Here is a 22,576-nt window from a genome sequence, read left to right on the forward strand (position 1 = left end):
TTATGTGATGTTTTAGGACTTGTTAGGTACTGAGTTTAGCCAATGTTCTAGGATATGTTAGGTACCTTTGTTGGGTACTGAGTTTATCCGATGTTTTAGGACTTAGGACCTGCTATACCACTAGACGTACTACCACTAGTTGGTCTTCCTGTGGACAAAATAGTTTCTAGCATCTTGTCAGACGCTGATACTTTGGCCTGAGAACAGGAACCCTCTCACGTATTTTCTTTAAATAAATGATAAATGAAGGTATCCACCACACTGTGCCGGTTATGTGTAAAATGCATAGGTTTGTAGAGGTTTCAATTATCCATAATCCATTCAAAACATAGAGGTTCCTCTGTTGTTTTTTTTTAATGTTTTGCTACCTTTAATTTAGGTATTACGTTTTATTATATATATCCTTTGGCCGTTGTGCGCCTTTGGCCCCGAGCTTCTGCTTACACTGCCCAGCAACAGCTCTGAGCCCATTTGATTACGGATCAGGTTTCATTCAGCAGCCTCCCTCTTCATTTCTGTTGTGCATTAAAGTACAAAGTACTTTACTGCCCTTAACAATCACGCACACATTTGTGAAGCGAGTCTCTCCATTATGTCAGTCACACAAACTACATTTCGGAGGTAGGAATCACCCTCCCATAGCGTTATTTTCAACCAACCCAGAGACTAGTTTCACTCTCAATTCTTAAAATGTGGCCCTACGCTTCAAACAATAATTCTCTACGTAACCCTTGAGCATTTTGGACATGTCAGGGAAGATGCGTCAGTTTACAGCTGTTACATGAATAGTGTCTTTTCAAAATAAACGTCCATGATCACAGGAAACACACTTCTGCTTGTTACATGCATAGTGCCTTTTCACAATACAGTTCTGTGTTCACAGGAAACTGACAGTTTCAGCTCGATACATGCATACACTGTCTTTTCAAAATAAAATTCCAACACGGGTTCACTTACTAACTGGGAAAACAACGACTTACTGTAAAACTGTACAGTCATTGCAATCAGTGCAGTTGTTTTCTTTACATTGCACACATACATACAGACAGTAGCAAAGTTGGGTTACTTGAATAGTTTTAAAATAAAAGTGTCTTCTTTATTCTTTACCCAGACAGAAAATGGAATGAGACACTGAGTCTTACCTTCTTGGTGGGCATCTTCAGCTTCATTAACTCGGCCTCTCGACAGAGAATGTTCCACGGAGCATGAATCTTCACAAAGCCCACCCCTGAAATCTTGGTCTAAGAGACAAACAGCAAACAAATACCACTCAGTTATAAACAACTTACATATGTGTCGATGTCATCGGGAATACAAAATAGAAACTTTTCAAAATGAATAGAATGTTGCATGTCAAAAATCTGAATAATGACATACGAGGTGGGACAAGCAAAACAACCCACTGAGCAATGTGGACCATTACTGGAGAAAGTTCTACAGTCCACCTTTCTGTTGGACCATATGTCACTGTCTTCACTGCCACATAATTTGCAATGTTTCTCTCAAGGGCGACAGCAGAACATCATGCTCGGGGAGCCTGAAATTCAACGGTGGAACACAAGAGCTCTCGGGCTGGAGGGTGATCATCACTCAACGGTCAACCTTATAATCCCGAACGACGCCCAATTGGGCGTCGCGAGAGTGTTTTGCGAAGAAGAGCGTCATATAAATCACTTTTCCGAAACGAATATAATGAATGCTATATACCTACTTAACGACGAGATTCTGAGAAAAAATACAAAAAAAGTCATTTTACTCACTCAAAACACAATTATACACAAAGTAATATATAAACTACCAAGTTCTAGCACAATACCACATATTTTTCGGCAAGCTACGCACTCTGAATGCAGATATTATCACAAAAAAAAGAGACCGTCATGGCCGAACGATAGCTTAGCAAGCATGAGAATTCCACCCTGAATCCGCAGATATCTTCCATATTTCTCTCCTTCAAACCATTCAAACGTTACACCGTGGAACACACAAGATCAACCAACCACAGAGCAAAACATTTGAAACGCATCGTACCTTGAGCTGGTTTGCTGGGCGAAAAACTCTGTAAATCCACATAAGTCCTTTCGCTACATATGCGCCCGTATGAAGGCAAATCACTGTCAAAATCCGAGAGCGCAAATGAGATCCATGCGTGCGCGTATTTTACTTTGACGAGCGCTTTTATATCACTCCGCGAGCAAAATTCACTCTCGCGCGACAGTGATTTGCCTTCATACGCCCGGTCCCTCTCTTTCTTTTGAGAGTAAAATAGAGATAATGCATGCATTTATGCATAGATAGTCCTCCTTTTACTTTTCAGCGAATCATTTCGACGCTCGGTCTGTTGCGCAACTCTTTTGGAGTTTTAGTGGCTAAAAAGTCTGTCAATCACCTGACTGACCGGCCCACTGCATTCTACACTAATTTCCGCATTCTTAGACGTATCACATGTGCAAATCGACCAATCATAGGCTTCGAAAACTGCCAATACACACACAGGGAGCGAAGAAAAAAATCACATAAAACACATAAATCAGGCCCCCTCAAAATGATGCCAAACTGCTGTATTATATAGATTGAACGCTATTCGTGATAAAACAAGTTTAATATATAGTTATATAGTATATACAATTTGAATAGAACAGCTGGAAACCTGGTTCCAAAATTCGGAAAGAATTCAGAATTTTGGCTTGACCTGGCATGAACTCTCTGTACTCCAACCTCTATCAACTTGGCCTGCTTCACTTTATCAAAGCCAATTCTTTTTTAAAAAGGACTGCTGACAAGTTGTGCTATGATTGTGGAGAGTTTTAGGCTTACTGCTGCATTATTTCAAAGACAAAAGTGCTTTTTTTTCCAGGCGAACCTGAACATTTTCAATTTCAGCTGTGTGCCATCTTCATTCAGCATTAACCAGTAACATATACACTGATATGTACTGTGGTATATTTCATGCGGCAGTGATGTTGAAGTGGTGATCGAAGGAAGCTCCGCGGACACTGTTCTTGATATTATAATGAAGTTTATTACAAACAAGCAACACATGTCATACGGACGGTCGACACGGCCGGAGAGCCCTTGGCCAATTCAAAATGACTCTAAAGTACGGAGAATCCTCGTCTCCTTATATCCAGCTGATGCCCACCCCCTGAGGTTAGGAAGATAACTCAGAAGGAGCGTAACATGTTGGCCGCTCCAGGACCCCTAATAAACATGTTTCGGACATGGACCCCTGGTCCTCCTCGCACCCTGCTCCGATAATAAGAAACATCTGGACATGTCATCAGGGTGCATAAATTGAGGACATGGCTTCTATATGGCCCCCATTATTCCATATCTCTGCTCCTAACGAAAGGGCAGAGTTCATGCACTTATTCTGTTTACTGTGTAAAGGAAAATACACCACAGTACACATATTAACAAACTATCACAAGTGTTCCATTGAAATGATTCAAATAGACCTTGTAGTTAGAGAGATAAGCCCCTTTAAGTATGGGTATGACATTTTCGAGCAGAGGCCTCAAAATAGGCTTAGGGGTTAAAAGTATATTCTATTACATGTTGTAAATTCTCATGCCATATTGCAAAATGTGAAAAAGCAGTGTTTGAACCGAAATGCATTTCATGAATAAAACAAGAAAGTCGGAAAAGGAGGTCATGACACATGGTATTAATGATTATAATGATGCCTGATAATTAACATGAACAGAATAACTGACCAGTTTGATTTGTGTGTGTGGTTATTGAGCAGCGGTCTGGTGTCATAGTTACTGAAGGTGAACACAGCAGACGGCCATGCGTAACGGCACTGCTCTCTGACGTGGCATGTTTTTTGCAAGGGAGGCCAATGTGGAAGTGTCTTATACCTGCATTCTATCTAATGGCCATCAGGGGACAACTCCTCTGGTTGAAAAATAAGTCTGATTGTCTGTTAAAAAATGACTCTACTTCTCACGTGATTTATTATCTCAGTTAACATTGTAAACATGAGTTTAGTCTTCCTTAATACATCATGATGTTCATTTAGTAAATGATGGTCCATTTAGAGTCAAATAGACCATAAAGCAGAGTATGATTTAGGATGGGCTGCTACCAGAATCGTATACAGTGTCTCTACGTCACTCCTCTTCAAATATGGTAACTTTCGTTTACTTGTTGCAAAAAACCAAGGTGGCAATAGCCAAAACGCCAAACTTGAGGCGTCAAAACTTTGGGTGATATCACGACAACTATATCCACTTACAGCCTATGGCTTTTTGGATATGTTGTGTCATTTGGATGGACTCAACTCTTAATTTAGATTAATTGATTCTAGGGTCTAGCGGGCTACAATATTAGGGAAGCATTTCAGAAAAAGTGTTTCTGGCTGCGTGTTTTAATAAAAATATTGATATTTGGCACCATCAAATCGATAAATTATTACAAGATGAATTAATACAATATATTAACATATCGATATTTTGTCCCACCCCTAGCATTCAGCCTCTCTCCAGCATTACACTGGGCTCAGCCTTGTTTGCACTACCGCCTATGGCCACCAAATTATCAAAACTGGCTTGGTCACACACATATGTGTGATTACAGTGCGAGTTTGTATTTGCCTCACGCCCAGTTTCAGGAAAATAGGAATCAAGGCATTCTATGAACAGGCCATGTCAGGTCAGCCCTTTCAAGTCCCTGCTGTGGAGAGCCATATTTTCTATTTATATGCTGGCATCAGGACATCTTATACATGCAGAATATCACTTTACAATTCTGCACGCCTGATACACAAATATATCTAAGCTGCAACCCTGCAAATACTTTCACAAAAATTGTCTCCCTCCTAATCTGTTGAAGACGTTTAAAAGTGGATGTCTCCTAACTTCTTGTAGTTAAATTTAAACAAAGCCGTGTTGTTAGGCTACAAGTGGTGAAGTACCAGCGTTTCCTCTGGCACTGCTTTGTAGACATTCTTCAATCAATCATCTGATCAACTTCCTCTATACATACATCTGTCACTGTGAAACCAGATTCCCCTTAAACAAATAACTACACTACTACTATGAAGTGATTGTTTACCTTGATACACAGAGAGGGGGCAAAGATAAGACATGGGGATGGAAGAGGACAGGAGACCTCAGTTAAAGACAGATGAGGAGAAAGAAGAGAGGAGGCAAGGAGAGGAGGACAGCAGGAGAGGTTTGAGTTTTCAAAGTCCCTTTAATGAACCTTTGCAGGTACATACCAGATCACTGTCACATCCTGAAGGCCTGTATATTGTCCATCACCTGTTCCTCTGCCTCGATGAAATAAGCTTCCTAAAAACGTCCAAACACAGGAAGTCTGGAAGGAACCCAAATTTGTCTGAAATAGCAAGGTCCAAGACGCTGTACTATGCTTCAAATGATTTTCACGCTTTAAAACTGCATCTTTTTGCCAGTACCATATTCGTTTAAAAGGTCTTGCAAAAGGACTTGGTAACACTTTAGTTAAGTATGAGTAAACACTTAATTAATAATTTATAAAGCATTGTTCCTATATTAACACTCATTAGTATACAATTCATAACATTTATATCTATAATGATTTAGACACGCACTAATGGTTATTAATTCAGGTAGTTACTAGTCGTTAGTTAAGTGTTTTGTATGACCTCATCTAAAGTGAGGACTATATGCATTACAATATCTCATATCAAACTTCCTCCGATTTATGTTGCAGCTGGTAAAGGTGGAGCTCAAAGGTGGAGCTCATTTCAACTACTTTAGTGCGCGATCGTCTCCTTACAGGATGACAATATCAAAATACATAGTCGGGTTTTTAAATAAACATATAAGCACCGTGAGAATAGTGCTGGGCAAAAATGTGTATCACGGTATTTTTTAAGTTTCTGGCAGTTTCACGGTATTTCTTTTTTCCCTTGACTGGATTTTTATATAGGTTTATAGTGGCTTACTCTACTGTCAGAAGTACATAGAATATAAAAACATTTTAATGTCATCATGTATAAAGGCTTTGCTTACTACAGGGTTTGCTCGTTTGTTCATATAATGTTGGGATAGCAGTTTGGCAGAAGTATTGTCGCCCCAGTAAGACATACCTTGAATTTTAATCATTGCTCTGAACCCGTCTTTCTCGACTGTCTGTAGCGGGACCATGTCCTTGCAGAGCTGGATCGCTATTGCGTTCGTAATGTCGCTCCGCCGCTTGCTTTCTTTTCATATGCTGCCTCAAGCAAATGTCTCTTCAAGCGATGTGTGACCCTTCGGCTTCACTTTCACTCGCACTAACGTTCCTGGTTGACGGCCTCGAATCCGACGGCCGTCATCACACTCTTGGTATTCCAACACATGTTTTCTGCTGAGGTGATGGAGTAAGTTGCTCGTGTTACCACCAGCGTCAACAACAGTGGCTCGACAAACTCGCAAAACGTCGGATTTTTTAAAACCAAAACTCTTCCAAACAGCAGACACAGCTCCTCTCTTGGGCACAGACTCTATCGGTGCATCTCTGGTCCGTCTTTGTTCATCCTGCATCGCTCTGTTCTGTTCTTTAATGTAACGTTACTGTAGCGACAGAGCCTCTCTCAGCTGTTAACAGACTGTTGTGCTAGCGCGCTAGCTAGCGAGCTGTACCCAGCATGCCGTTCGGCGGTGAAATTTGATAAATGTACAATGATTAGCGTTACAAATTGTTTATTTGCCACAAACTGTTGTGTCGTGGTGTTTTGCCCTGTTAAAGAGCGTTAGTTGTGGGTTATTAATTGTTGTGTTATAAAGTTATAACCATGATAGGGGTCCCTCTCAATACAATTAGGACAAGTAGCTCCAACTATAGCCTTCTTTACCGTGAACAATATATTTAGCTGCCTGTTGGAGAGTGACAGCAGTTGTTCCAGCTATGCATGTATGACTATGTGAAAAATTCACATCATACAGGAAATTAAAACCTACATTCCCCTGGGTCCTAAGTCCCTCCATGTACTGCTTCTTATCACCCTCTTTGTACCAACATACATAACAAATACCACACATATTACGGTAATCAGCGTTGCATATGCGTCGGACCAAAATACCCCAAAAAGCAAAAAATAAATGATTCATTTCAACTATATTTTTTAAGTTTTTTGGTTTGGAATATTTATAATAAGGATATCATTTAGTTATCGCTACTAAGAATTTAACAAACATAAAAATATGACATAGATTGATTTGCAGTTTTCAAGGTGTATATTTCAAATTGCATCTATTACACACATGAAGATAAAGTTGTGAACACCGGCTGAATATCTATTATCAGAATCATTATAACTGTATTTTAACTGCTACTGTGTAAAGGGAATACTGCTGTTAAAAAGCACTTTATTTGTTTAAAATGTTTGCAAACCAAATGTTATAGCACTTTTGTTCATATAGCAGTACTTTTAAAATAAAAGTGCGCAATACATTACTTTTCAATTAATTATTGAATTTGGCATATAACAATGCGATTAATCGCAGAAAATCATGCGATTAATCACGATTAAAAAACGTAATCGTTGCCCAGCACTAATAATAATAATACATCATATTATACATGCGTTAACATTTTTTGGGGTATTAAGGATCTGAATCTGCAAAGCTAAAAACTAATATTAAAGTTAAAAGTACAATATTTACCTCTTAAGATGTATTGGAGTAGAATTATAGTTTATAGTTATATAAAATGAAAACACTCAAGTAAAGTCCAAGTACCTCAAAATTGTCCTTCAGCAGACGAGCCGAGACACAAAAAGAATACAAAATAAACAAATGTCTGTGTGAAGTGAAGGAGTTGACACACCAACCTACTTGGTTACATTTCACCACTGCTAGAACAAGTTGGAACATTGTTTACAAGTGTCATAGTACACTTGTCATAGAATTAGCCTCTTAGTTTTTTAGAGTTAAAATGATGCATTTAACTTTAAAAAAAGTACATTTTCGTACATTGACTTGTGCTAACTGTGATACATTTGCAAAAAGAATGTTTTTTATACAAAAACATGTCTGTAAAGAAGATTACAGACACCAGTAGGTATAGCTCTTAGGTGGATGTGAGTGTTTCTGTAAAGAATGAATGAATAAAGAAGTAAACTCACGTCCTCGTCTTTCTCCAGCTCCAGCCCCATGTCTCTCAGTTTCCCCTCAAACTCCTCCCTCCTGAGAATCTTGTGATCCTCTTGGCCATTGAGGGTCTCTGCTAGACAGCCCAGCTCCACGTCTGTCCCCGGTGACGACAGCGGGGACGATGGGTCCTTCGCCCTTGGTGCTTGGTGATGTCGGATGTGTTGGTCGCGGCTCTGGGGGCCACGACGTAGGCTGCGGGCGACGGCATTTTCGGTAAGCAGGTGCGTCGCCTGTCGGCCAGAGCGGCCCACGGTCGACTTCTTCACGGGGTAGGTGAGGACGTAGTCCACGCGCCGCTGACCGTCCAGGAAGTAGAGGCCGTGTTGACACTGGGTGTTCTCCTGTGGGGTTAGAGCCTTCAGCAGCTGGCAGTGTGCACATGGGGACAGAGGGGGGCAAGACATAAGAGAGAAACATACATTTGTTAATACCTTTGTTTCGCCTTAATAAAGAGTTGACAGCAAAATCCTTAAATATGCTGTCAAAATAGAGTTAAAAAATGTAAAACATTTTTGTTAATATTAAGTTTGAATGTCTTTGGTTTAATACACTCTGTGTGTCAAGGTTAAGGTAAAACTGGTAGCAGGGGAGGGACCTTAGAGCAGGCATGGGCAAACTACGGCAAGCGGGCCGTATACAGCCCGTTGGGCTTTTTAATCCGGCCCGTCAAATATTGGTACAAAATTGTCCAAATTATAGTAAAGACCGCATTCATCCAGACACAATTGACCTTTGCTGGGGTCTGGTGTATTCTCTCTAGATGATGCCCACACCCGCGTTCACTACTTGATTGGTTCTTAGCAGTCACGATCTGTCCTTCCCTGGTTCTTCACACCCCTATCACGTGACCCGTACCCGGAACAACAGCCTTGATTACCGATCGGCTACCAGGTTAATTTAACATGGACAACTGATTACAGGTGTTGCTGACCGTGTTGTCTTTACTAGCAGCTGTTGTTCAGTGAAAGTCTGCATTATTACGCAGGAAGCAGCAGTTATTGGAGCAATTAGCGAGCAGCGTGTCCAGCGGCGTTATCAGCACTACGGAGCGGACGTCTGAAGTCACGGTTAGCAGCTTTAGGGAGGGTGATGGACACACAACGGAGGACTTTCCTGTCCTTATTAATGCTTATTTTGTTCTATACAACTATTGTGAAGTCTGCAGATAAAATATAAAGGAGCAAAACATGAAATGCTCTTCAGTAGGACAGAGAATTCAGACACCAGCAGAGCTACGAGTGAGAACAGACCAGGGACGTGTGCTCAGGGGAGGCAGAGCCTCACCTGCCATCATGAAAAGTAAAAAACAAATAATGATAAAATAAAATAAAATAAATATTTCTCTACTGATCTGTGCTATAAATGTAATTTCTGTATGATTTCAAGCATTTTAAGCATATATTTATAGTCAAAATTGCCTAATTGGCGCATGTCCTGTTCAAACAGAGAGGAGACGCGAGGTGAGGCAGCGACGAGCTGTGCCTCATCTCAGATTGCGCAATCCCTCACAAACTAGGTTGAGCGCGTGCCTTTTGCTTTCTCATTGTTTGTCACCACTGTAATATTTGTTGACACTTTTATTATAAGTCCTTTCTTTCCATAGAATAGGTCATGTATTTCACGTATCTGTAGAACATATTTATTCTTGCTGATCTGACAGAAACCGCAGTGAAGAAGCACAGAGGGGAGCAAACAGTACCTCTGCCTCAATGAAGGGGGGGTGCAAGAGCCCACGGGTCAGGTTCATGCTTGTAGTTCCGTTACTCTTCTACACTTCTCTTCTTCTTCTTATATTTTGCTTTGACCGCAAACATTGAAGATTAAATATCTAAGCTTTAACAATTCTCAAAAAACAGGGAAATATGACCAAATCAACAGCAATTCGACGTTGGACAGGTAAAGTAACATTTTATGTTTCTGGGTGTCTTTATAAATCCGTGGTTGTTACACAGATTTTCGCTTCTGAAACACAGGTCGGTGGGGCAGGTCGCAGATCGTGGAGCAGACGCTCCTGGTGCAATCAAATATGTACCTTACCTATGTGTGTATAAATAATGCTGATATGAAATATGAAAAACAACCAGTAGTCAATGTGCAAGCTGCCAATTGAATGGTGATTTAAGCTACTCTATTGGGTTTAGATATTTGTAAATCTGACTGAAAGAGTCAGTGCCTCACCAGCCACGAACCTCACCGCACATCACTGGAACAGACAACAACGAAACTGAGGTAACGAGTGAGAGACGTGTGTTGACCACATTTATGGATCATAATCTGGTAAACCGTTACGAGTAAGTGTTGATTTTAAAGTAAATTTGATGGGTGAGAGAGAGAGAGATAGAGCAAGACCCGCAGCGCTGTCTGAAAAATAAAACTTCTAAAACTTTCCACTAAATGTGTCTGTTTGAGTTCATAGAGGAAGATTTTAGAGAAGATCTTGAGACTCAAACACGACCTTTTCATTATTAATGACTACTTTATTACTCGTCGTATTTTGTTTAGCTAAGCAACCAATCTACTTCCTGTTTACACGGCACCCACATGCCCAGTGTACGTGAATAGTCACGTGATATTCGTTTTCAGGCGTTTTAGTCTGGAGGGAGATCATGACAAAGATGATGCTGAAACACTGTGTGGACGGAGATCGTTTTTGTTTTAAAACGAAGTCCAACTCCCTTAAACTGGATGAGTTTTATGCTTCACTAAGCGAAGTTAAGTTTCCAAACATTAGGAGGATGGCACAGAGGATGCTGGTGTTGTTTGGCTCTATCTACGTGTGTGAGCAGACGTTCAGCGTGATGAACATCAACAATTCCCGTCACAGATCCCAGTTAACTGATGAACACCTCACATCTGTCCTGAGAATTGCCACAACAAAACTGACACCAAACTTTGATGCACTGGCAAAAAGAGTGACCAACAACACTGTTCCCACTGAAATTAAATGTAAGTTTTCTTTACTTTTTAGGTAATGGCTTTTACTTGTAATTTATGAGTTCACACAAACTCTCCATCCATCTGCTACTGGCCCGGCCCGTCTGTCAAATTTTAAAACTCAATGTGGCCCCTGAGCCAAAAAGTTTGCCCACCCCTGCCTTAAAGGGATGATTAACAGTGATTTTAGCAGGGGAGTCGAAAAATGTGTAAGAAAAAACCGAACAAGCAAAACACAAAACATGACCAGGTAAAGAGCAGACAAACCAACACTGAGATAGGGGACACACAGGGTTTAAATACACTGGGGAGGTGCAGGTGATTAGACAGGAGGATTCAATCCGGGGCAGGGCAGACAATTACAAAGGCGGGAAAACATACAAAGGCAGGAAGTGAAGTGAATACGAGACACAAGCGGCAGGGAAAGTCAAAATAAAACAGGAAACAAAACTACAAACACCAAGACTGTGACAGAGTGGGCCATGTGCACCTTTTGTATGTGGTCCATGAGTTATTTTGAATTTAAAATGTGAGCAGCAGCTTGGATTTTCATGTGCGTCTATTTGAGCCGTTACATTACCAGTACTTGGAGGGTCCAAAAAGGACAAAGAAAGACTTGCTTTATCATTTCTCACATTTTATATCGCAAATAAAAACGTTGACAAAGAACAAAAAAAATCATTATAGAGCAGAGGTCCGGATCTGAACTTAGACACCGTTGTATACGGACCCTGGACCTATAACCAATTTTTAAGGAGTGCTTCTATTTTAACTGGCACAGCTTTTCTAGCCTTTACAGCACTCGTTCAGCGGTCCGGGAAACACACCGACCAATCACATGCATTGTTAATCATATCATGTGATGCTACTCAGCCAATCAAATATGTGTATTCCAATAAGCATCGCGGCTTGAGTGAGATATAAACATACGGGAGAGACTGGACTTCACATGCCGTTTTCCTAAAAGAGAAAAGTGGACTGCAAGACCAGAGAGACCAGAGCCTTTAACCAAGAACTCACACCTGAATAAACTGAATTCAAAGCTGCAGGACAAAGACAATTCAGTTAAATACATTTTTCTAAAATTAAGTACTTTATTTTAAGATAAACATATTTCAAAAGCTTTCTGTTATGTTTATTTATTTTTAAATCCAGCCCTTATTGTGATTGAAATGAGACATTTATATAACATGTATGTATTAGAGTATTTATTATTTACAAAGAAGAGAGATTTAAGATAGACTTTATTGTCCCGAAGGAAATTTGTCTTGGAAACATACATACAGTGTCTGCTGTTAAAACAATACATGTAACATATTGCATACATACATTACATACACAGACTGTCGCCAGTCCACATACCCGCACACACAGTACCTACAGTACATGCAAAAGGCTGCCACCAGCCAACAAATAAATGTCACACTCCCCACTGTACAACACACCTGTAGTGTATAGTTAAGACAATAGAAATTAATAAAAAATCTTCTCATTTGGTGGTTTGCTGAAATGTTTTAATATATAACTGTTCAGGATGACTCTGACTATGACCATGTAAAATCACTATTTCACTCCTAACTAAAATGAAAAGTTGGCAGCTCTGGAACAGGCTATTATAGTCATAGTAAGTCATTGTGCTAACTAGCTACCTGAATCATCCATTAGGCTGTATGAGGATTTGTGAGTGAGGAATATTTTTGTTTGTGTTTGTTTTAATATTGTGAAAGCTGCTGTGTTCTTGCCAACTTCAACTGGGTACCAACTGCAGTTACTGCATAGTTCTTATACAGTCTTGAAGGTGATATTTTCTAACCTATTGTTATCTTGCGATCACTCACGTGTGTGCGTGTGAAAGAAGCTCTAGACACAACAGCTTTTAAGTTTAAGTGACCTTTTGATCACTGTTGATATGGGGAACTTGTTAGCAAACAGTTGTCTATTTACACATCCAGCAGACATAGAAAAACATTAGCATTCATTTAGAGTCATGTTTCTGTCTCATTCCCAGGTCGTCAAGAGAGGCATCGATCGATCGGCAGCCGATCGAATCCGGACAGCTTTCAGCTCATCTGCCCTGACAGGCCGATCAGTCTCATATTTTCCAATTTTTTTGCCCATCACATTTACTTGTGTGGCGCACAATAGTTTTGTCGGCATACAGCGGCACAGGCACCCAACAGTCAGGTGTGGATGTTTTTCAGCAACTGGATGGGTCAAACAAACACATTTATGTACCTAACTGAAGTTACATAAACATGGTAATTATTTGAACCCAAACCACAAACTTTTCTTAAACCTAACTGAGTTTTTTTGTTGCTTAACCCCAAGTGACGCCAAGGGAAACCCAGGGCATTAAAAAGTTACGCCAAGGGGGCGTGAACAAGCGTCCATATGGCGCCAGTTGGAAATGAGAACGGGTTAGAATATAAGTCAATAACCTCTGAGAAAAAACTTTTTAATGCTACACTACGTTCACTAGCTCTCTAACTTTGTCTGCTCGCTGCAGTGTACAATGGAATGCACAGTAATATGTTTCCTTAAAATAAACTGCTTAACACTGCTAATGTTATGTTCACATTAAACCCTAAACTGAGGATCCTCACACTGTAGATGGATGAAAATCCAACTTTCTTTTGTATAATGCTGTTCTTTTTCTTTGTCATATTCCATTGTCATGTCCATATTGCAATGGATTAGGGCTGCAACTAACGATTATTTTAATAATCGATTAATCTGTCTGATTATTTGTTCGATTAATTGATGAATCGGATAAAAAACAAAAAAGCATTAATTTCCAACCCTTTATTCAAAAACAGAACTGACATTGCAAAAAATCTTCAGAAAGTGCACAAACAGGTTGCTCGAACATCCCTGAGCTGTTAAAACCCTTTGGACCTGAAGACGCCCAAAAGGTCTCCGTTCTGTTCCGAGGCTCTGTTCCAAATGTCGTAGAATGGACTTTTCATACAAAAATATTATTAATGCTTCATACATGCTATTTACAAAATGAACGAAGAGATTCTGTTCAACACTATCCTGCAAGCCAGTGTACACACTCCAAACACAATTCTACACAAACTCAAATAAGCAACTCAAAGAATGTCCACAATATCACTCTTTTTTCGCCATGGCTGAGCCGACCACACACTCCGGTAGGCGCTAATAAGAAGAAGCTAAATGCTAACACAGAAAACCGAAATAGCAGAAAACACGCCAATAACACACTGAATCCAAAGATATCTTCACTATTTATCTACGTGAAACCACCACAGAGCTGTGAGCAAACAAGCACCAGAACAACACACCAGCTTCACCGCTAATATTTCATAAACTCCTTACCTTTGTGCTGTTTTGATGTAAACAAAGGCATATTTCCCCGGGTCCTACTGTTCTATCAACATCCTGTGACGGCTCTGAACTGTTTCCTGAAGACATTGGGATTAATCTAATTTAGGGTAACTAACATTTGACCTATTTCAGTTTTGGCCAATGGGTTTGACCCATGGGGGCAGATCACGGTTTTCGATTATTTTATTGGCTTAAAATTCTGTCAAACAACTCAAAGATTGTATACACTCCTCACACTTCCTGGTTCAAATCTTATGTCACATGCGCAAATCAGCCAATCACAGGCTTTGGTAAGGTTCAGTTACATCCCGTAAAACTGAAATTCAGATGAAAATGAGCCATGTTTTACAGGTTATTATATAGCCCAGGCTCTCAAAATGATTCCAAACTGCTGTATTAGATAGATTGAACACTATTAGTGATAAAAGAAGTGAAATATATAGTTATATAGTATATAAAAGTACAATAAGACAGATATATCGGCTGCTTCCAAAATCAGAACTGACGTTGGCTGACCTCAGCTGACCTTGATTTCTCAGGCATACTTCACTTTATCAAAGCCAATTTATTTTTTAAAAGGACTGCTGACATGTTCTGATATGATTTGGGAGAGTTTAGGCCAGCATCTGCATCATTTCAAATCAATAAAAGTGCTTTTTAGGCAAATAAAAGAGGCAAACCTGAAAACTTTCAATTTGAGCTGTGTGTAACATTCGTCCAGCATTTACCAATAACATATACAATGATATGTACACATGTTAAGAAAAAGCTCACATTTATTTGTGTTATTATGCCATTTAAATTATTCAAATAGACCTTGTAGTTAGAGATTTACACTCTTCGGCGTATGGGTAAGACATTTCCGAGCAGAGTGCTAAAAATAGGCCTAGGATTCAAGAGGATATTATTAAAGTAATAATAATAAAAAATAAATTGACTAATATCACGAGTGGGGTTCAGCGGGTTACCCACGCCTCTCAGTGAAGGGTAGACACACGCTGATCCACTCAGTGTGGCCGCGTGCAGCCCCGGACATCTCAGGGCATCACAGACCTGTTGTTGCTCAATCCCGTGCGGCTGAACGCCACTTGTCCCTCTAAGAAGCTGGACGCCGACCGCACGGGGCCACGTAACTAGTTAGCATGTCGGAGTCTCCTTCGTTATCGGAATTAACCAGACAAATCGCTCCACCAGCTAAGAACGGCCATGCACCACCACCCACAGAATCCAGAAAGAGCATCAATCTGTCAATCCTTTCCGTGTCCGGGCCGGGTGAGGTTCCCCCGGCCGTCCCTCTTAATCATGGCCCCAGTTCAGAGAAAACCCACAAAATAGAACCGGAGTCCTATTCCATTATTCCTAGCTGCGGTATTCAGGCGACCGGGCTGCTTTGAACACTCAAACATCTCCGCCACTTATTGAGTGGCGTAATAATCGCGCGACACAATGAAGTGATAATGAAATTCGTTGCCAACTCTTTTAATAATCGATTTTATCGATTCGTTGTTGCAGCCCTACAATGGATTATGGGTAATTTTCCAAGTGAAAACCCTGGAAGTCCTGTTGTAGTAGGGGGTTGCAGTCGCTATCAGTCTGTGGCGCTTCCCTGTAAATTCTATATGAGACATAAATAGTGTGTGAATTGTGAGCTGTGCATGACCTGAGCCTACAGTATTTCTCCCCATGAAGTCTACTTACAGTATAACGGTCTGGCTGTAGATCTTAAGGAAGGTGTCTGCGGATCAAACTACACAGAGGGCATGCACCAACATCTAAAGGGGAACTCCACCCAGTTTACACTTTAAGCTCAGTTTACTGGTCATGGGTAGGGGTGGGTTTTCTAGCTGGTTCCCATATTGGATCCAGTTCACAGTTGGCAAAATACATAAACATTCACGTAGAAGCTTCTCGTTTTAGTGGCAGCAAAAAGCTCATAACCTCAGCAAAAATAAGGAATGAAGTCACCAGAACACCTGCTTAGATTTCTCAGCTCATGAAGCGCCCCATTAATGTAACAGTAACACTATACTAAATATAGTACAGTTCTCTGTCCTTTTTTCCCTTATGATGTCCCTTAATTTGCTACTTCAACCAACTCAGGTTAGGTAAATAACAAATAAAATTTTATAAAACCAATGTTCATCTGTCCGGATAGTTGTTGTTGTTTTTTTCCACTCAAAAATCCAAATTAACGCCTTTGCAGTAACTTTGATGTTACTATACAGCAGTGGCGGGCCGTGGATTTTATACCTGGGCCTTCAGTGCTGTTCTACACTTCTAATAACCTCATTATGACATCACAGCTACGGGTTATTATTTGTTTCGTGTAAAAGCCGCATATTCACATAACACTGCAACATTTGACAAATGAAATAAAATGTTACATGAAGCTCAACACCTAGCATACAAAACACGAAATGCAGAGTGCAGATACATGAATACGAGCATGACAGGACGCTGCGTCATTAACGGACAATATAGTCCAAATCAATGTAATTAACACAATGACAAACTCACAAGAGTAGTGCATATATTCATATGACAACAAAGCTACAAATCAATCCAGCAGACCTGCAGCGGATCCACGCATTCCACCACACAAGCACGAGCCATTCAAATATTATTCATAAAAACGCCACGATAGACAAATGAACAGTAGTAACTGTAGAGGTAAACAAACGAACTTCACTTCCTCATTTCTTTGTTGACGAAGAGTTCAATCCCAGTACATCAGTTCCAGTAAGAAGTCCTTCTCGATTCATCGACGCCAGTCGAGCCTCCCCAGTTGTATTTCGCTGGTCGTCTTCGACCGCCGTTCGGTCATCGTCTTCGGCCGTGGACCGCCGAAGGGCGGGCCGCGGTTGTGGAGCTGTTTCCCTGCGAACGTGGTCGTTGAGTTGTAGATCCACTCGAGTCTCTCCAAAAGTACCGACGCTCAGTTAAAATGAAACACATTCACAGCCATAATATGTGCAGCGCTTCTCCTACGCTGCATACAAATCCTTTTCCTGGCTGGTCAGGGCTGCTAGCTGTGGGGTCATTTCTTACTGTCCAGTTTGTTCGGAAATGTCCTTCTTGAGAAAAGCGTTCCCAGTAACTGACACTAAATCCGTTTCTCCTCCTCCTTCCGCCATTTGATGTTAAAAAAACAAAGCTAGGTAAAAAAAAACACAATTTGCCATAATTTCTTCCATATCGTTCCACTACAACCTTCTGCTAGCAAGCATTAGTTTCACTTTAGTCACGTGCTCGCCCACTGACCAATCACAGCACACTATGTACCTTGTGGCAGAGCTGCACCTAGATTCTGAGCTGCAGTAATGCTGACGTAGCTGTAGGCCTGCAAACCACTCTGGCGCGTCTAAGAATCTCAAACTAAAGATCTGATTGGTTGAAGACTATGTCAATCAACAATATCGTCCCCATTCACTTAACCTGCACTTGGAGGCACTGGTGAGTCTGCAGGCCTGGGGCCTCTCTTCTTACCTAGAGACACAGAGGTGAAATCTGATTGGGTAAAAGCTCTACTTAAAATAAGCTGCACTGAAGCAGAGCAACTGAGGAACACAGTAGCTGTGCAATGAGAAAATAAGATAATGGAACAAATATTTGTATAAATTATAATACATATAAGAAAAAATTAAATGTATTTAAGAAAAATTATTAAATTATAAAATAGCTATAACTTTGTGATTCTGTTTAGGCTAGCAGAGAAGGCTTTGCAGGCCCTGACGGCCCGCCACTGCTATACAGTCATTCCTCTTAGCTGCCACACATGTAAAACCCTGGCGCTAGCAACGCAACCAGCATTTTCTTAATTCATTATATTTATGCTTTAGTTTATACAACTCAAGTCATATTTGACCAGTGGCGGGCCGTGCATTTCATACCTGGGCCTTCACTGCTGAAACACCACCTTATAACCACATGATGGTGCCACAGCTAGGGTTATTATTCGTTTCTTGGGCTGTAACTATATAACGTTACGTATTCGTATTAAACCGTTTGGTACGAGGCTTACAAACTGAACAATACGTTTGAATAATACTAGTGCATTTGGAAAATGCAGAAGCTTAAATTGTAGGAAATGTAATGTTTCCTGCGCTCACTAGGAGACAGCGGTCTGTGTGACCTCTGAACCGGAAACAAAAAGAACCACAACAAAAAACAGCTGAGTCTCCGCAAGTGTTTCGGGAGGCTAGGCTAACTAGCTTAATGGGAAAACAACAGCAGTAACACGCATTCTGCTACACACTCAAGGGCCATTCAGATATTAGATGTAAAAAAACGAACCAGTTTACTTACCAAATGCTGATCACATCATCTTTTCTTTGTTGACAAAGAGTTTAATCCCACAGTTAAATCCCAACTCACAAATCCGTTTCTCTTCCAATTTCAGCCATTGAGTGTTAAAAAACAAAGCTAGGTAAAAAAAAATTAAAATCTACACCAAGCAAAATGCTAAAAATATCATAATTTCATTCATATCTTTCAATATGAACTCTCACTACTCGACGAAGTCTCTGTTGTTAAGTTTCGTTTCACGACAGTCACGTGCTCGCCCACTGACCAATCACAGCACAGAATCTCACTGCAGCGCTGCTGCTAATGCTGACGTAGCTGTACGCCTGCAGGCCGCTCTGGCGCGTCTAAGAATCTCAAACTAAAGATCTGATTGGTTGAACACTATGCCAATCTACAATATCGTCCCCATTCACTTAAACTGCACTTGGAGGCACTGGTGAGTCTGCAGGCCTGGGGCCTCTCTTCTTACCTAGAGACACAGAGGTGAAATCTTAAAACAAGCTGCACTGGAAGCAGAGCAACTGAGGAAGACAGTAGCTGTGCAATGAGAAAATAAGATAATGGGAAAAATATTTGTATAAATTATGATATATGTAGTGTATTTAAGAAAAATTATTCAATTATAAAATAGCTATAACTTTGTGATTCTGTCTAGGCCAGCAGAGAAGGCTTTGCAGGCCCTGACGGTCCGCCACTGTATTTGACAATGTACTTAGTTAATTCTTATCAAGAAAACACAACTCAGCTAAAGGACATGAATTCTTAGCAAGATAACTACTTACTCTAACAAAATACACTGACTTAGCCATGTTAGCTACGTTAGCTAGCACAGAATGGTAAATACACAACAAACATTCACCGGGGAATGGAAGACACAATTCATTAAATCCTCGTAGAACTTCGTAAACTTGCTCCCTGTAACCCATTTTGGGACATATTTCATAAGAACGAACTTTTAAGTTGCGTTTTTACTCTGCTGGTTATTTCCTTTCTGCTTTTAGCTTGATATCTGACCTGAAGCGCTGTTATTGTAATTTCTCTGCAGTGTCACCACTGCCCTCTGCTGGTCTGAAATAGCTATCGCAGATGGGCAAAAGGCTTTTTTTCTTCTTTAGTTTTTACAAAACTCTCTTTTTTTAACAAAGACAAGCAGTAACAATTTAATCAGACAATAAGATAAGATAAGATCTTCATACAACCCTGACCGAGATAAACTACTTGGATGTGTGAATAATTAAGCAGTTGGGGTGGCAGCTCTGTGTATAATATGTTTGGAAGAGAAAATAGCAGTGTTATTTAAAATTAGCAACCAAAAAACATCGGTCAGCTGTCAGACACAGTACAGGACACTGATCATTGGAGAAATTGTGGACACATCTACAGCACTGGAGAACCCTCTACTGCAAAATACCAGGCACCACAGTTGGGTATTTAGTAACTCAAATATATTCAATATATTCAAGTGTGCCAAAAATAGTGACTTGTGTTATGCCATGTGCCATCTTCTAATATCAAGTATTATGTTTTTGTATTAAGTAAAAAACAAGAAGTTTGGGAAATCTGACAAAACAATCTTACCACAAGGTCAAATTTTCTTTTTCTAAACACTTAGTTAACACAGTCATTTATATTATTAAGCTCCACTGCAGTTATTAAATGGATCTCGTTGTGAGACCTTTATCAACGGCTGTTGATCTGAGGTTAAGACATGGACAACAAGCCTTTGAAGTACTCAAAAAAATGTAGATTTAGCTTACTAATAAGAAACCCTTTATGGATCCACCAAGAGGTCTTTACGGGGGCAAGTAAGGCCAGTAAGAAAAATAGATTATGGTGATCTATTTTGATCTTTATTGTTTTCTTTCCTGCTTTTATGATTTAAAGGGACAGTATGTAGGATTTTGTAGCATCTAGTAGTGATATTGCAGACTGCAACCAACTGAATAACCCTCCTCCCACCCCGCCTTTATCCGTGAAAACAAGTGAAATTATTTATCTTTCTTGGTCAAAATTTTTTTTGTGTTTGTTCATTCTAAGAGTAAATGCAATTTAAAATACATTTCTAGCCAAAAGAAAGACATGCCTGTAATATTACATAGATTGCTAATCAGTGTTAAATGTTACTCAGTAACACATGTTATAGAATAATACTGCGAAAGTGTAATATAAGGAGTAACGTAATAACTTTTGAAACCAAGTGACAAGTAAGGCATTATTACTACATTTAAAGAAGTTATAAGTAAAAAGTTAATTAGTCCACTAACTTTTTCAACACTGTTGCACATGCGCGCACACACACACACACACACACCTTGTGTTGAGAAAAATAGAAAAATTAAACTCACTTGGAAGAAATTGTTTTAGTCCTATTTAGAAAATGGGGTCGTGCTGCACTTCAGCCTCATGGGACCAAAATGAGTATTACAACAATCCAAAAACATATTTTTCACCTGTTTTCACAGATAAAAAACTAACTTAGAAAGATTATCCAGGCAAAACCTTTTCCCCCTGTTTTGATGTCATAAACACAGGAGAAAAAACTATTCAGATCTGATTTAGAAAATGAATCACCAGAGTTTTTGTTCTCTCACTTGCCTCTCGGGGCTTCCGTAGTTCTTAGTTTGTTCGTACCCACACTGATGTTTCATGAAGGAGGCCCCATGTCCCTTTCATTTTCTTGCCGCTCTTTTCCAGCCCTTCTTTTATGAGCCCTCTGCTGCCCAGACCACAGAGAAGACTCATACTGTCTTCTGCAGTTAAGTGCAGTGTGACTTCTCCCGTCAGTAAGCAGAATGACCTTTGCTTTTGATCTTCCTCTTGGATTGAGGCAGCGATGACGGTCCAGGGTGACATATCATCAACGCTGTCCAGGAGGTCAGGTACATTACGTTTACTGCTCTGTGTTTGTTAGAAAAAAGGCAAGTAATTTATGTTTCACTTCATCCCTGATTGGTGCCATTGTTTAGTACTCATGGTATTGTTCTGCCTGTGTAGTGGTCTTGAGTCAATGAAATCTAAATCAGAAAATTGTAAACTAGTGAAATGTTTGCTTTTTTGGCCGCAATGTACCATTAAATGTAAACATTTCTCTAACGTCTTGTGTATTTTTTTAATATATACTGTATATACACATGTCCTCAAAATTCTGTCTGTCTTTGGAAATTTGATTTGTTATTGTAAAAAATACTAATAATTTGTTAGCCCTTATCTTAAAATAAACAAATGTTGGAAATTGTGATTTTCTTTATAATAATACTAATATCCCAAATCACAATCTACTTCCTGTCTTTCAAGTATTTGTGGACAGTCCATACTGTCTACAACTCTACCTGAAGAGACTTTATTTAGTGGTCCTTTCTTGTTTTATCTTTTGCCTCTTTTAACTCAATCACTGTCGGTCTCTGTACGCTCTTGTCTGTCTCCTGTGGAGACACTCACCTTAAACTTGCCGTGGAAGATGACATCTTGTAGAAAGTGTGGAGCCTGTTGTTCAGACCCCGAGGTCGGAGAGAGGCCGACTCTCCCTTCTGCTTCCTCTGCCATTGTCCAGGTGGAAAGCAGAGATAACCTGGTGTGGCGAGGAGATGTTTCCAAACAGAATAGTCCGCTTTGTGCTCCTCCTCCTCCTCCTCCTCCTCCTCCTCCTCCTTCTCTCTTCTTCTGTGTCTCCTGTCTGAGATGTTATATGATAGCATCTGGCGTTAACAGGCCCCACTCCTCTCCTCCTCTGATTTTCTTGCGACTTGCCACTTTTCTGTGGCTTTGCTCGTCTCCCTTTAAAGCTCCGTGTGTTTCTGTCTCAGTGTGGAGCAGCTGGACGCAGCCAGCAGCCTTGTTACTTGAGAAGCCGTCTGTGAGCCAAG

The 22,576-nt window shown here is 40.2% G+C and overlaps 1 protein-coding gene across 4 annotated transcripts in view; it reads right to left on the minus strand.

The window, feature by feature from the left end:
* The window catches only part of LOC306698143 (anoctamin-1-like), an 85,121-nt gene extending 62,787 nt beyond the window's left edge, over window positions 1–22,334 (minus strand). For 3 of the 4 annotated variants that reach the window (XM_079162326.1, XM_079162327.1, XM_079162325.1), the window contains exons 1-3: window positions 22,152–22,334; window positions 8,099–8,491; window positions 1,143–1,241 (exon numbers count right to left, since the gene is read on the minus strand). In XM_079162326.1, the coding sequence (XP_079018452.1) occupies window positions 1,143–1,241; window positions 8,099–8,491; window positions 22,152–22,256 (597 nt within the window). In that variant the 5' untranslated portion in view covers window positions 22,257–22,334. Of the gene's footprint in view, window positions 1–1,142; window positions 1,242–6,079; window positions 6,105–8,098; window positions 8,492–22,151 lie in introns of those variants that run through there. The other variant, XM_079162328.1, reaches the window with a different exon arrangement.
* Window positions 22,335–22,576: the final 242 nt, after the last annotated feature.

The sequence above is a fragment of the Pholis gunnellus genome (genome assembly GCF_910591455.1).
Source record: "Pholis gunnellus genome assembly, chromosome: 7".
NCBI lineage: Eukaryota > Metazoa > Chordata > Actinopteri > Perciformes > Pholidae > Pholis > Pholis gunnellus.